Source organism: Alosa pseudoharengus, unplaced genomic scaffold (genome assembly GCF_046254945.1).
Source record: "Alosa pseudoharengus isolate Yale_2024_CS ecotype anadromous, Long Island Sound unplaced genomic scaffold, YU_APseudo_1.1 YU_APseudo_1.1_scf_21, whole genome shotgun sequence".
Classification (NCBI taxonomy): domain Eukaryota; kingdom Metazoa; phylum Chordata; class Actinopteri; order Clupeiformes; family Clupeidae; genus Alosa; species Alosa pseudoharengus.
In genome coordinates this window covers 26,502,076-26,517,708 of record NW_027468674.1, presented here as the reverse complement: position 1 = coordinate 26,517,708, position 15,633 = coordinate 26,502,076, and the positions used below count along the sequence as shown (strand labels likewise).

The 15,633-nt window shown below is 43.8% G+C and overlaps 1 protein-coding gene across 1 annotated transcript; it reads right to left on the bottom strand.

The window, feature by feature from the left end:
• Nucleotides 1-3,260: 3,260 nt before the first annotated feature.
• sost (sclerostin) lies at nucleotides 3,261-7,411 on the bottom strand. Its single transcript, XM_076298382.1, has 2 exons — nucleotides 7,098-7,411; nucleotides 3,261-3,980 (listed from the first exon to the last, which is right to left on the bottom strand). The coding sequence occupies exons 1-2, from the start codon at nucleotides 7,330-7,332 to the stop codon at nucleotides 3,562-3,564; spliced, it is 654 nt and encodes a 217-aa protein (XP_076154497.1). The 5' UTR covers nucleotides 7,333-7,411; the 3' UTR covers nucleotides 3,261-3,561.
• Nucleotides 7,412-15,633: the final 8,222 nt, after the last annotated feature.

The window sequence follows — 15,633 nt, the reverse complement described above, 5'->3', positions numbered from 1 at the left end:
TTTGTGCCCATGAAACTGTCTGTCTGCTCCTCACCTGCACCCTCTGTTCCCTTTCATGTGTCAGGGGCTTGCGTGCCACGCAGGCCTTTGGTGAGGCATAGTATACGTCGTAAAGGAATCACCGCGGTCACATTAAGCGGCATCTGAAGGACCCAGGGCCTGTCTGTCTGACCTCCCAGGCACCCCTATGTTCCTCACGGCGGTACGGGACCGTGCCAGGGCACTGGTGCATAATGACTTTGTCCGGGTGCTGTAACTAAGGGCAGATGCTTTGTCATCATCAATTTATTTAGGTACTACTCATGCATCGCGCCCGAGCACTTGTTCTTGAGTTACTGGGAAAGTTTGTGCCTGCCAGCAGCGTTTGAGCGAAAGCATGGCATGTCAAGTGGCTTTGGCTGTGGCTTGATTATGATATTGGGAATGGCTGTAATGGATGATCCCGTATGAGATTAAATGTCAACCTTTAGCTATTGGCAGGACTTTAAAAAAAAAACGTGAAAGAATTTAACCCAGAAGATAGTTTCCGTAGTGTTTCTTCTTTCTATTTTTTTTACCAATTTATTTTGACTCTTTACCCAAAGACCTGCCATGCGTTATATACAAGTTTTGGGAATGTTTAACTGTATAAATTACAACATAAACACCTCATTGAGTTTTGTGTACTCTGGCGTCTGGTCTGAGTTAGCTGTGTTGTGGGAGTTCCACCATGAGTGAATACGTGTAGCACTCAAGTGTGTAACAGACACGACAAACAGAGGGGGCATCAAGATTAAGTAGAATAAGACCAGTTTGTGTGCCTGAATCTCTTCCACAAAGTGAGACTTAGGTCTTGAGGAAATGCAGAGGGCTTAAAAGGCTTACATCAACAAACGGTTGAATGCCAGTGTATGGCTCTAGTTCACTGCGCCAGACGAGGCACTGTTGCTGTTGTGACTGAGCCGTTTCTGTCGGACGTGAATTCCTTTTGTGTGAAAGGCCTCTTTTCTCGCCTTTTGTGAGGCCTGGCTAGACATCCCAAAGAACAGCAAAACCCCAACTTCCTAATTGCTAAGCATTGTTTATGCCAACCCTATTGAGAGACATGGCTAGCGTGCCGGAAGAAGACAGACAGGAGAAAGACACTGTCAAAGCAATGGCAGCGAAAAGAATGATAACAGACTCATCTTTTTTTTCTTTCAAATATACTTTGCTTTAGTTTATTCATGTACTCTTTTTATGTTAGGAATTTCACTATTTCTTTTATATTGTACAATAATGGCTATTATTTACTACAAAAAAAAGTTGCATAAATAATTTAAATGTAGAAATGAAAAATAAATACGCAGTTCATTCTTTGTAACAGTCCTTCTTGGGTCACTGTGGAGGTGGATCCTTCCTTTGGAGCTTTCAAGGGACCCTCTCCAGCAGAACACATAGGTACATTATGTACAATCAGACTATACACGACAACTCTGTTCAGATAAAGATCCCTTCCAGTTGCTATTTCAAACACACAATCGGGAGAGAAGCAAACATTGTCAGCACTGTTTAGAGAGCAGCGATATGGAAGCAATCGAGTGAAAACATTAGGGCTCAAACAATGTGCGGAAACGTCCAAAGTATTCTTCATAAAATATACTCAGGGCAGGTCAACGATGAGACTGTGTATGCATGTGTATGTGTGTGATTTAATGTGTGTGTGTGTGTGTGTTTGTGTGTGTGTGTGTGTTTGTGTGTTGTGTGTGTGTGAGTGTGTGAGTGTTGTGTAATGTTAAGGACAACACTGTCTGAGTTTGTCTGGCACTGTCTGGCATTTCTATGCCTTCCCTTGTGTCTGCATCCTGTGTCACCCTGTTGTATCAACACGATGTTCATATTTAGCTTTGGCTGTGGGCTACATTTCTATGTGGTCTATTTTGTGGATGAGCGAGAGTGGGGAAGAGAGAGAGAGAGTGAGAGTGAAGGGGAAAGAGACTGATTTCTGTCCTCACGCTGAGAGTTCACACAGGGTTGAATGTGGGCTATCAGAATCCGATAGCTATTGTGATGGGGCCGGCCAGTTCAAATGAGTTCCACTGAGTCAGGGCAGGGGGCGTAGCTTCTCCAGTGCTCTGCCCTCAAGGTAACCACTAGCGCAATTGCTGCAGACTCCTCCACACGCGCACATGTGGACCCTAATTTTGCCCCTATTCTCGCAAACAGGAACTGGCCACGTCTAGAGGAAATGGCTTTTTATGACTCAAATGCTAAACACAGGAATGGGACCATTTAGTAATTAGGACAGGTCACTAGAATGCCCAATGCAGCTCTAGAGGCCCTGCAGGTCCTCTATGGTGGAGTGCTGACACAACTGTTACCACTCTGTCTCACTGGTAATCGGTTTTGGTTCCTCCTGACAGGTCCAGTAAGGTTGTTATGGAGGCGGTGGGAATTGCGCAGTCCTCCCTTCCAGCGTTGTGGATTAGCGTTAGCGGATAGCTCTCCACGGGCCGAGTCTTGAGGGACGCACGGCTCGGCCACGGTGACCAGGGTTAAGAATGCTATGCCTCACGGATCTGTCAGCAGAAGCAGCCCATTAGGGTCCAACACCCTCAGGCAGCCAAGACGACCACTGGGACCATTCCCTGGTGGTGATGACTTCAGTTCAGCTACATAAACACACGCTTCACCTGTGGTAGTGGAGCTGCAGTCTGGTAGTGGAGCATTCTGGTTGGTGGAGTGCGCCCCACTGGTTTGCTTTGGCTAGGCTGTTTTTTGTGCCTTTGTTAAGACACTACCTTTGGCAGCGATTGGGTTGAGTTGAAAAGATTTTGTCTGTCACGGCTCATTTGTTGTTTTCCGATGTCTACACTTGCAGGCTTTTTCAAAAGTTACTGTGGGTTTGGGTATAACAAAATATGCACAGCAAAAGCCTAAATACAAGTTTGCCCATTTCCCCTCGTAGCTCAAAAACAATGGGATAGCTCACTTGAACAGTTATATTCCAAACATGAAAGTCCCTAATTTGTAGATTGCTCCTTTTGTGAGCATTCCAATAATGTTCCAAAGTATTTCTCTTTGGTCACCCTTATTATTCAAAGACAATAGGTGTAGCAGGCAGGGCAAAGGGAAGTGTCTGGAAAGTGACAGGTACAGTAAAGAAAAAAAAACAGATGAGAATGGGGCTTTGTATACCAGTCCAAAGATAATCATTTTAAAAAGGCAGCTTACAAAATCTTCTTATCTCTGCTTTCCTTGAAAACAAGGAGTGGCGTTTGAATAGTTACATTTCTGTTCTGTGTGTGTGTGTGTGTGTGTGTGTGTGTGTGTGTGTGTGTGTGTGTGTGTGTGTGTGTGCATGTGTTTGTCAGTGAGTGGGTGAGTGAAAATGTAAAATGTCTGTTTGTGGATATCTGTGCTCATGTGCAAGTGTTTGAGCATGCATGAGTGTGTGTGTGTGTGTGTGTGCAAGTGTTTGAGCATGCATGAGTGTGGGTGTGAATATGTATGTCTCTCTCTCTTTCAGGTCTAGTCAAACTATGTCTCTCTTGTAGCAGTTCGCATAACACCTCTGCTTCCTCGTCCTCCTCCTCCTCCTCCTCAGTACGAGTTGCTACTCAGCGCGGGTGTGGGCGCTTTGCTCCTGCTTCGCCCCTGATTCTGCCGCGTGTGCTGCTTCTTGTTGCGCCTGGTTTTGGGGACCGCGGAGGCCGGCTCCTTGGCGTCCGTCTGGTTGTGGTTGCGGGTGTAGCGCTTGCACTTGCAGGAGGTCACCGCGCGGATCTTGTAGGTCCGCGTCTGACCGTTGGGGCAGTGGAGCTGGACGCGCTGGGTGCGGGCATGGGCGGGCACGCAGCGGTAGTCGGACGCGCTGCTCCGCCACCACTTGCCCCCGATGGAGTTGGGCGGCCGGCACTGGCCCGAGCACACCAGCTCGCGGACGGCCTTGGCACTGCGGCAAAGGCCGTCGGTGATGAAGCGGGTAGATCGCAGTTCATTGCAGGTCATCTCGGACGCCGCTGCACAGGGAAAGGAAGAGGGAAAAAAGGAGGACAGAGAACAGGGACGAAGCAGGGGAGAGAGAGAAAGAGAGAGGGGGAAGAGAGAGGAGGTAGAGAGATACAGATGGGGGAAAGAAAAAGCGAAGGACACATGGAAAGACAAAAAAGACACAAGAACATATTTGATTAATGTTGTTACAAAATGTTACCATAAGAATGTTGTTGTTTTCATGTACTTCGTAAACGTGGATTCAGTCTGGTTTAAGAGGGAGAGACAGAGAGGAAGAAAGGGGAAGATTTCAGACAGAGAAGGAGGATTAGGACTGGCAAGGGACTTGATGACAACTCTCACAGCCGGATGATGTATCATGATTATGTCATTACCAAGACATACAATCTGCGTCTTCAAGAGCGTTCCATATTGTATTGTGAACATTTGTTTTCCATATTTTTAAAGGCCGACTTGAAAGAGCGCTGTGATTATCAAAGACAATGTTCTCAGTGAATTTCCGTTTAACAAATGTTAATGTTGAATTCTAATCATCCACCACAAGAAAATGTGTATCAGATTAGATTTTAATCATGTGGCGCTCTGCCCAGCCGTAGCAACTCCATATTTGACTTGGGAAGTTTGTCTGTGTAGTACAGGGTAATTAATCCTAAGTGATCCTAAGTGATTAACGGTAAGAGTAGGTTTTAATTTAACAAAATGTGTGATTTAAAAGATTTAAGAGTTGATTGGATGTAGATAGGACATAATCCAGAGGTCTTTTGGAAATGCTTCAACCGATGGTTTACATCTTTGTCTGAGAGGTAGGAATACAACTTAATCATCCTGCTCCAGAACCTGACCGCACGTTTGTTTGATTAATCAGTCTGGATTGTTCAGCTCCTTCTAAATCTCTTCTTTCAAACAAAAGATATGATTCCAAAATGTGTCATTTGCCAAAGGGAGTACAACTAGTAAATGAAGACGTATCTCTTCCCAAATGTTTCTTTAATTCACCCAGTGCTAGATACAATTTATTCTGCTGACGGTGTCTAACCTCACTCTTTCACATGGCCAGGGGAAGTGTGAGATGAAGAAACGATACGCTTCTCCCAGGATCCATTTTCTTTCTGCGGCTTTCTTTGCACGCCCGAACAAAGGATTTATGTGTATGATGACTTACTTTTTTCCCTGCCCCTCCCCCCTACCACCATCGCTCGCAGAGAATTTGATATTGTGTTTTATGAAGGCTCAGCAGAAGGGCGAGAGCAGGGAGGATCTGGAGGAGAGCCAGAGAGAGGTCAGCGTATCTACCATGACCCCCCTCCAAGCTCCACCGAGCTCAAACGTCACCATTGAGCCATGGACCAAAGTGTGTGTGTGTGTGTGTGTGTGTGTGAGAGAGTGTGTGTAAGTGTATGTTGTTGTTGTTGCATGGTTGGTCTTACACAACATTTACATGATGTGCACAAACACAGAGAAGAGAAAGCAATCCCATATGAGTTTGCTGTAATTTCATTTACATGAAGGGCACAGCTCAAGTGCTTGGAATGTTGCTGATATTTAAAACAAATTCAGTTTCAGCGGAAAGCCTGGTTCAGTTGTTTGCTTGTACATGCTAAGCTGTTTGGAAAGGTTGTTATCACTGTCATCATCATTTGGAGAACAAGTACTCAAAAAAACATTTGGTGGACTTTGTCTAGGTGGCGACTTAAAGATGCCTGGCTTGATTAAACTGAATGTGTGTATGTGTGTGTGTGTATGTGTGTGTGTGTGTGTGTGTGTGTGTGTGTGTGTGTGTGTGTGTGGCCATGTAAATCTGTGTACTTGTTCGTGCTCTAGCATGTGGATGTGTATGCGAGAGGTGCTGTGAAAAATAACAAGCCAAATTATTTGCCAGCAAACAAAAATAAGCAGGCTCGGATTCAGCACAACCTTTACTGGCCACAGGTGGGAGTCATTCTCCAAAGCCGCACGGTATTTAAACAGCAATTCTGAAATACCCTGAAGAAATTCCCCCTCAGAAAAAGATTTCAGCCCATTCTCAAACAGACTGTTGCAATTAAATGGTTGTGGAAGAGGCAGACCTTGACTAATTGTATAAAAGAGGGGAAATGCCACAAAAGAAGAGCTAAAAAACATGATATCCGTTAAGTGCATCACTTGAGCTTGCGTGAAGATGAAAACCACAGGCACACAAGCCCTCTCCCAAATTCAAATCAGACATTACTCTACAGGCACTGTTCCCACCTCAGTTTGCTTAACTTCGCTGTCTTACTTGTGCAAGGGCAAAACGAGGGGATGGAAAGGTTTACAGTTTGCATGTCTGTTGAGTCCAGTGCACTTGAAAACAACTACTTGTGGCTTTCAACATGGTCATCATAATATCAACATCCAGTGCTGAGAAGCCCTGGCAGACTTAACTGTGTTGGCATCATGCAAGAAAGTGGCTCATTTAGAAAATAGCTTATTATTGGCAAGGCGAATGCTCAGGATGAGGTAGAAGGCGGATGAGTTCTCTGCCTTCAGCCATCAGATTTCCAGTGATCTTAGAAAAAGAGGAAAAGGTTTTCCTAAGCACAGATGGGTATCTGGCCACCCACAAGCAGGTTTACTTTTATTTCTCTTTTCTTTTTTTCTCTTTGTTTGCTAAGATTTGTACAAATTGTACAAAATAGATTTCGACTACATTTGATAGTTTTCATTGACCGTTGATCAAGCATTCTCTAAACTATATTTACACAACCTCAAAATGGAGTCTATTTTTTGTGGTTAGGTGATAAAAACGCTCATCCACCACGCTCTGTACTGACTTCATTTATCTATCATCTTTTGGGTAAAATAAACATGTTAATGTTATAAACGTTCAAGAGCTCAGCTAAAGGTCATGATCTAAGAGAATTCACGTTGCAGATAACACTGGCGGACATTCTGAAATTACCAATTGAACAAATAAGAACTGTAGGCTACACAACTCACAATCAAATAATTTCGTGGAACCGTAAGAGTAAGAATGTTTAAGACAGGAAAGCTTCATAGAGTGATGAAAACAATTAATACTCAGTTTAGTCAAAATATTCAAAGATGAGTTATGCGACGAAATCATTAACTTTAGAGTATATGGCAAAGGTTATATCAGTCCTTACCAAAAGTAGGTGGGTTAGCAGACGATATCCGCCCGGAGTTTTTTGGACGATTCATAGTATTATTGTTGACTGTCTGTGTTTGACGCTCCACCGGCGGCGTTTCATCAGTGTATTCAGGTATTCTTTCTGTAGCATCGTTTTTTAAAGCCCCCCATTCCCGTGCAGCGGTACAACATCCCTGCAGTAGCAGCAGCAGCACCGCACCGGAGTAGCCCATAGCCAGAGACACCTGCATGCTTTATCGGTCGACGCCGGAACGGAGAGACTATCGGATGTTTTGTAGGACAACTTCAACAATTCCGCCCATGTGTGAGGCGTTCACGCCATTTAAATACTTCAGGTTTCGAAAAAAAACCTGACAATTAACTTACACAGAGTGGGAGGGATCCGCTCTGACCAATTCATTCAGAAACTGACAGGGAGAGGGTTTGGGGTAAGGTGGAGGCGGGTGGGGGGCGCTCCCATATAGAGGTGTGAGTAATTTTAGAGAGCCCTCTCTGACAGCAGTCCCGTGGCTCTATTGATTTGAGTTTTTTTTTTTTTTTTTAAATCAGATTTAGACCTACATTGCATTTAATAATACTTGATGACTTTATACAATTGTGACATATTCCAGATGTTTTTTTAAAATACTTACAAGTATTCAGTGGTACTGTTTTCCCTCCAACTTTTTCTCTTTTGCTGTTTTTTTTAGTTTTGTGAAATCAATCACCATTTCATTTACTGGTACTTGAATGAGCAGACTTGATTCACTAGGTGAGATTTTGGTTGTCTAGTAGGGTAACATTTTGGAGGATTGTGGTTGTCATTTCTCTGTACCACTCACAAGAGGACACTCTGTTTGTACAAATGCTGCCCTCTTGAGGGAAAGAAAACAACCAAGTGCTGAAATGGACAGTCTTGCATTTGATGAGGTCACATGAAACATTAAAAACACAACACACACCTGCAAATATTACTGAGCATTTCCGAGCTCATTTGTATTCTTGTCTAATTTGACAACAAAATTGTTTTGCTGTTCTTAACGCAGGGGTTATTAATCTGACAATGCGTATCCTTGGTGCTGCAGGAAAACAGACAGACACAGACAGCTTGCACAGGCAATTTACAAACACACTGACTGTCATCCTGGCTTCAGTCTTACTGGAAACATTAGCAGGTGTAACAACTTTTACCACATGTTAGACTAGCTCTGAAATATTTTTATTGATTAAATATGTCATTGAAGCTTATTGAGTATTTCACCATTCGGCACAGCTACAATTCACAACACAATTATTCACACTGGCACACGAGGAGATAGACAACAGCGCATTCTTACCAAAACAAAAATGCTGCTTGTGAGCTCCTGTCATCACGCGGGATAGTAACGCTCGCGCTGTCGGCCACAGGGCCGGCCTGATTGTACCCTCGCGCTCTTTCCCTGTCATTCGCAGCCGTATTTAGGTACCTTGGCTTTCGGCAGAGAAAACACCGGCTCCAGGCATGTTTTATCATGATAACAGCTTGAGCATAAATAACACCGCTTAAATGTGATCCAGACTCCACGAGAGAGGCTCTCGGTGAGGGAGAGACTATTTTTCTAGCAAAAGAGAACTTGAACAGCGTTCATGCCACATAAACAAAGCAGTCCGCCTCTCAAGACTGACGGGGAGTGTATTTATGATAAATCCAGACCAACAGTAATCTGGCTGGTCGCACAGGTTCACATAGTGTACCTCACTTGACTTGATGGAACCCACATTTTAAATCCGCCTTTTTGTTTGTATTCCGAGTCTCCCCTACTTCAGGGGAGTCCTATACTTTCTCTGAACAATCTCAAGTCTTGACTTGGCACTGTGGTGCCAAACAAAACAATGCCGTGCTCTGTCACAGATACATGGCTTTGTCCCATTCAGTCGTACACAAAAAGACTTCCTGTAAATTACTTTGTGTGGTATTCTTTTTCAAAGAGCATAATAGAATGACACAGCAGCTAATTAGTGTCATGAATAAAACCAGGCCTTCTTCCACTCTGCATGCACTGTGGACAAACATGTAATCTCAGAGAGCTCAGCCCTCTTTGTGACAATGTAACATTTCAGAATCGTCTGCCAATGGCTGAAAATAGCAATCTAACTGTGATTTATATAGGGTTTAACCGTCTTTGATCTTTCCTTTTCCCAGAATACAGACGGGAAAGCACTGGTGATAAAGTGTAGACATTAGCTGGTGCTTCGTGTTTATGAGAAAAAGAAACAAACAAACCTCACAGGAGCCTGAGGCACATATGAGGTAAGCAGTAATAACCTTGCATTGAACTACCTGGACATTGTTCATGCATATTCCAGTGTACGTTTTTTTAACAGCACATTCCCCTGGATGCCTTCTCTCTTGCACGCCCTTCAATCCAGCAGCTCAGATCTGATTTATTAACATTGTGCATACGCACACTTTTTTCCCATTGAAAACGCAGCATCTGCACCTTTTCATTTAAAGCAGAGGATTTAACAATGTTGCAAGATCGTAGTTACAAGACACAACCAGGACCTGGAGAGATCTCATCCAGACGAGCCATGTGGCTGGCACATAGTCCTGTCACAAAAAAAGCTTCCTAATTGAATCCAAACCAGGTTGATGTACAATAAAAGAGAGGAAAAGTATATATAACATATATAACAATATACTATAGTATTGAAAGGTCATCATTTGATGTTTCATACCTACACGCCTATGATAACTTTACTGATTAACATCTAGTTTTAGGGCCCTAACTGATTGCATGCTCTGGGTTTGCTATTTGTGGCTTAAGGAAGATATAAGAGTGTGGGAGTGGGAGGTGATGAATGAGACCACTGTGTCCTGATTTATGGCCCTCTCTCAGAGCAATTGTTTGGTTTTAGAATGGGAGACAAAATCAAATTAAGGTCAGAAAAAAGATAAAGTGTTGACCACACTGGCGTCTGAAGTGTTTGCACGTATCTGCAACTTTTGAATCACCTGTTTTTGAGATCATGGTAACAAGACACATGCGGTTTCTTCTCTTTGTGAAGAACACCAGCGACACCAGGCACCTCAGTTTAAGCCGAACAGAATGGCTGCTCTTCCAAAAGCTGCCTCATATTCCAAAGTAGTCATTTTGCTTATGGGTGCCGACGGGAACTTCAACTGTGGTTTCTCTCGGGAGTCTGGACAGACCTCACCCAACCACAAGGCCCATATGCTAACCACCCGCTCTCCCTAATCCAGCATCGGCACTGTCAATCCAGCCTTGCCACAGGTGCTATTTTTAGCACGTCCCGTAATTACCAAGCAAATTATTCGCTGCAAACTGCGCAGCTTTTCCAGCGACCTCCTTATTTTTAACAAGGCATTCTCACACGGTGGTAGGTTAGGTAGGTCGAGCTTTACCACTGAAAAAAACACGACCCAAATAAAGGAATGAGTAAAAATAAAGGCATGAAGGGAGTACAAATGGTCCGTCATCAAATTGGGTAAGAGTTGAAACGTTCCGCTGGGATATTGGATAGTAACAAGAGCTCAGCACGCAACTCCAGTGGTCGGAAAAATCTGACTTTATTGTGACATTATTGTAAAAAAATTCAATGAGTATTTCAACATTACTTTGTCGTTGTCCTTGATTCCTGGTTTACGTTTTGTACAATCCAGACTGCTAGCTCTATAAAAGCTTTTTTTTATCGAACTCGGATCCAAGGGGTATTTTCAAGTGAGATTCAGCAGAGCAATAACGGACTCGCTCTTTCCCATGCCCCCAGATTCTGCCCTAAGTTTGGCATTGTCAGTTCTCCCCATGACCTGCATGCAGGCATTTGATGTGCGCTGTCAGTGTTATTCATTAAACGAGAATGCCGTTGGTTTACAAGGCTGCATTATGCATAGACCATAAATTATGCGCCCAATGTTTGCTTAACCTTCCCTGGCGCAGTGGGGCTCACCGCTGATGCTGCGGCTGCTGCTTGCTGCTGCATGTGGGGAGCGGCTGGGCAGCTGGGGCAGGACTGCATGTGGGATTAACGCCATATGGTTTGGAAATGAAGACTGGAAATGGAGAAGGGCCTGGCCACGTTTATTAGCTGACCGTTAAAGCCGCTGTCTACGAGAGTGGGTCAAGTGTTTGTGTGTGTGGGTCGCTATGGTCCATGGGGAGGCTGGTGACAGGCCGTAGCCCGAGATCGTCACCAGACAGGGTGATAATGGTATTGAGCTCTGGTACACCCATATGCAGATAAATGCCTGGATGAGTTAGTTTGCAGAGATAAAGCTGAATTACAGTGTGTACCCTGTATAATACAGAACTGTTTTTCTGCAGCTTGCTGAGTGTTTTCGCAGAATGATATATTCCTCAACATCAGAAGTACATAGCAGTAGGGATATGTTTCATGTTCTCAGAATCAAAACGTGGGACTTTTATTAAGTGAGGGATGTTCTGTGTCACTGATCGCATCCCTGCACATGTGGTGGCGGATGTGATTCATAAAATTCAAATAATCAGCCATAGCTGTTTTATCAAAGGGTCGGTAAGGTGGGGCTGACTTGCTTCCAGCTCCAAGACGTTGGCTTGTGTTCTCTGTGTGTTGTTGACAGGAAGCTATCGTACGGGCTCATTTCCCAACAAGCAACAGCACATTGGAGCGGAATGTCATAGTTTCCCAGAAAAACGAAAGGAAGGTGTGTTAATTAACCATGAAAGTATAAACAGACTCAGCAGCTGAACATGCAGGAATTTATATGGAAAAGCGGTAGACGAGATCTTTTTCAAGAGCACTATCCTGAAAAACACTTCACAAGTTTTGCCTTTTTAAAGGATTCATAAAATCAGATAACAAGCATATGAAAATAATCTTAGTCTCTCATATCTAATCCAGCAAAGACTAATTATAAACAGGGCTAATAAAAAAGGTCAGGCTGTCGCCTATCAGGAAGAGGCTGCTGCTGATGGAGCCAGATGAGCATCAATCCCATGACCACCCATGCCGTGGGTTCTAGTTTTTTACTGGCCTAGGGGGTGAAAAACAAACCTGCCAAGAGGAAACACCGATCAGAAACACTTCATACTTAAATTGTGTATAAGATTGTGGGTAGGTTGAGGTTAAAATGAATGAGAGTGGGTATGGGATTGGTTAAGTTTGTGTGTGTATGTGTGTGTGTGTGTGTGTGTGAGAGAGAGAGAGAGAGAGAGTGAATGTGCACCCCTGTGTGTACTGTATGTTTGTGCTTTCATGCACCTTTACCATTATGTTTACCTAGATTTGTAGATTTGTCATGGGTGAGTGGAGTTGCCAACATGTCTGGCAGGAAGGTGATACAGTAACAATGTCGGTATTTTCACAGCTTTCTTCACTATTACAGTACATGCTCGAGGCCACAATCCTGCATCACACCAGGATGAGCTTTGTTTGACTAGATTAAACCACTACTACTCTCTCTGCTATGGTGTGTAGTAAGTTAAACATCAACGTCATTATATTAATGAATAGGATTTTCATGTTTACAAACATGAAAGTGTACGCACATGAACAGTATGACTGATGTAACGTGCTTTTGGTGCCAGTGCACGAGTTGGACAAGAGGTTCAATAAAATGCTCCTCTCACCTAGAGAACTGTTGTTGAACCTCTTGTCCAACAAGTGCGCTGACACCAAAAGCATGTTTCACCTGTCGGTCAGTAAATTAAAAGATGTTTTAAAGTCTTTTTTAAGTGTAAAAAAGAAAAAAGAAAATAACTTAAAAGAACATTCCCTGTGCACGGGGGAGTGTTTGTGTTCATTGCAGCGTGTTTCACCCAGTGGGTGGTATGGCCTCTTCCAAGAGCGCTGGGCCCTTGTTCAGTGACATGCTGCCTACTCCTAACTCCACAAATCTGGAGATTTATGGTTGACCCTGGATGCAGCATATTGAAGCCTCATGCAGGGTCGTCTTCATGACTGAAGCAAAATGATTGTCTGTCTCTTGTTGGGAGGCTTAATGCCACAAGACCACAACGCCACAAATTCTCTCTCATGTGAAGTTCATGTCTGTGGGTAATTTGAGGTCACTCTGTTTGAACTCCAACATTGAAGTTGTTCTTTGCAAGTATCTACACCGTTATTAGTGCGCTAGATGACTGCAAGCATGCAAGGCCTTTCATATTTCACAGCGCAAATCAAACGAAACCTTTGAAAGGAAAACAAGATGTCCCACTGTGCCTAAGATATGCTCTGCTCTTCTTCTCAAAGAGGGAAAACAAAGGAAAGCAGTCGCTCTTTTCTTTCTCATCTTTCTCTCCTCCTTTGTAAATAACTTGAGAGCTCCCGCCACCTTCACGGCTAGAGCTTAATGGTGAGACGCGGGGCTGCCATATTGCTCCATTTCAAACATGACAGTTTGCTTAATAAATATCAGCCCCGCAGCATCGGCAGTGCACAGTAAAACAACAGAGCACGCAGAGATGAAACGACCAACACCACTGCAGGCACAGGCGCTTGGAAGAGGATCTGAAACTTAGCCATTCCAGCCCCGTTTTCCCTGATATTTCCCAATAATTAGCGCTGTTCCACAGATGTGCGTCTCCCTTTCTCTCTTTCTCTCTCTCCCTCTGTCTCTCTCTCCTACTTCATTTCTCTCTCTTTCTCTCTCTCTCTTTCACTCTCTCTCCTTTCATTATGGGAATGCTACGTGGAACGGGACGCAAGGATTAAGGGGAGTGGGGATCATCATGTGTTAGTCATTAAAGGAAGGATGGGGCGACTGTGAAAAAATAACAAAGTGTAGAAGAGCATACGTCTAAATAATCAGAGTCCATTAAAAGGAAATGTTGTCTGATCAAGACAGTAGAGATGTCTGCAATTTCAGGAAAATTAGAGCCAGACTCAGACTAACAGAATTATTTATTCGCATTTATATAATGTTGTACATTTCGTTATTTTTTGTGTGTTTATGTATGTAGTATAGTATGTGCTATTTCAGTATAGTTTTTTCATGACACAAACTTAATAAGAGGTCTGTAACTGTGACACTGTACCCATACCCTGCCCTCGTTAGATGGTGAGGTGGGAGATACACCAACCATGAGCTACCCACTGGCTTACTGGTAGACCTACTTCATTATCATACTGCATCCTGCAGAAGCTAGCAAACACACATACACGCACACACAAGCAATCACACACAGACACAAACACAAACACATGTCCTCTTTGCCAACTGTGCCTCTGCAGGATTCCACCCCCTCACCATGTGTATACTGTTCACAACTCACACTCTAACACGGGAGCAAACACACTAACACTGAGACCATGGTTATATCACCTCCTATAGATAGCCACATTGTGTGATATGGCACATCTATTTTATTGTAGATATATATATAGCTAAGATCATATAGTCACTGTAATTATAGGGACAAGGTGGAGGGAGTAGTTCTAGAGCTCATTTCCTTTGTGTGTATGTTTGTGTTTGTATGTGTGCATCTCTGTGCATATCCTATGTGTATATGTGGGATATGTGTGAATTGGTTATTATTGTGTGTGTGTGTGTGTGTGTGTGTGTGTGTGTGTGTATATGTGTGTGTCTATGTCCTGCCCTACCGTTTAAGCTGTGAGCGTTGGTGTGTCAGGGAAGAGGCCCCTAGATAGGATCCCACAGCTGGGCTCTGGTAATTGCAGTGTGCATGGGGCCGTGGAAGGAGATTGGCTGTAGCATCAGGGCTCAATTGACTTGAGCATTTTCAGTGGTCCTCGCGGACAGCCCCACGTCCCTGAACACCAGGTGTGCCTCGGCTGAATGCTGCGAAACCACAAAGACCATTTGCATCAAATCATCAGGAAATTGTCCTGCTCAGGAGTGTTTCGTGTGCACTGAACCCACCGTGTGTGTGTGTGTGTGTGTGTGTGGAAGTGTGTGTGTGTGTGTATGTGGAAGTGTGCGTGCCTGTGTGTGTCTGTATGTGGAAGTGTGTGTGTGTGTGTGTGTGTGTATGTGTGTGTGTGTGAAAGAGAGAGAGTGGGAGAGAGAGAGAGAGAGAGAGAGAGTGGGACAGAGGTCATGGGACACTGAGCACTAAAAAAAACTTCACGGGAAAAGAGACCACATATAAACTTGAAAGGAATTTGTCTCCATCTGTTGGCTGAAGAAAAAAAAAACATCTGTAATAAAGATGTGATGCGTTAGTGGCCTATTTGTGAAATAATGTATCATCCTTAATCAAATTAGTCACCTTTTACATTAGATGTGGAGCTACATAGGACAAATGTGCGTTTTTCCAGATTCAATAATATATATTTAGTAGCATTAGCTTGCTGAAGCTCTTGATCTAATGAGGCTGGGTGTTCCTCACCAGGCTATTTGGTATTTGTAATGACATATTCTTGGGAGGGACACATGCAGGTGTCCCTCCCAAGACCGAGACGGCAGTCCCAAATGGCCTGATGTAATCATGGGACTATTGTGATTCTCTCTGCCTTCGCCCACCCCACCTCACCCCACGCATCCCCCTCAAGTAAAGACATTCCTCAAGTCTTTGGTAATCAAGCACTGTGGAAAAAAGATGGCTTGTAAC

Excerpts from the sequence above, each read along its gene's own strand:
- sost (XM_076298382.1), bottom strand. The coding sequence starts at position 7,332 with ATGCAGGTGTCTCTGGCTATGGGCTACTCCGGTGCGGTGCTGCTGCTG. Across the intron at positions 3,981-7,097 it reads TGCTAACCCACCTACTTTTG|CGGCGTCCGAGATGACCTGC; the intron begins GTAAGGACTGAT and ends TTCCCTGTGCAG.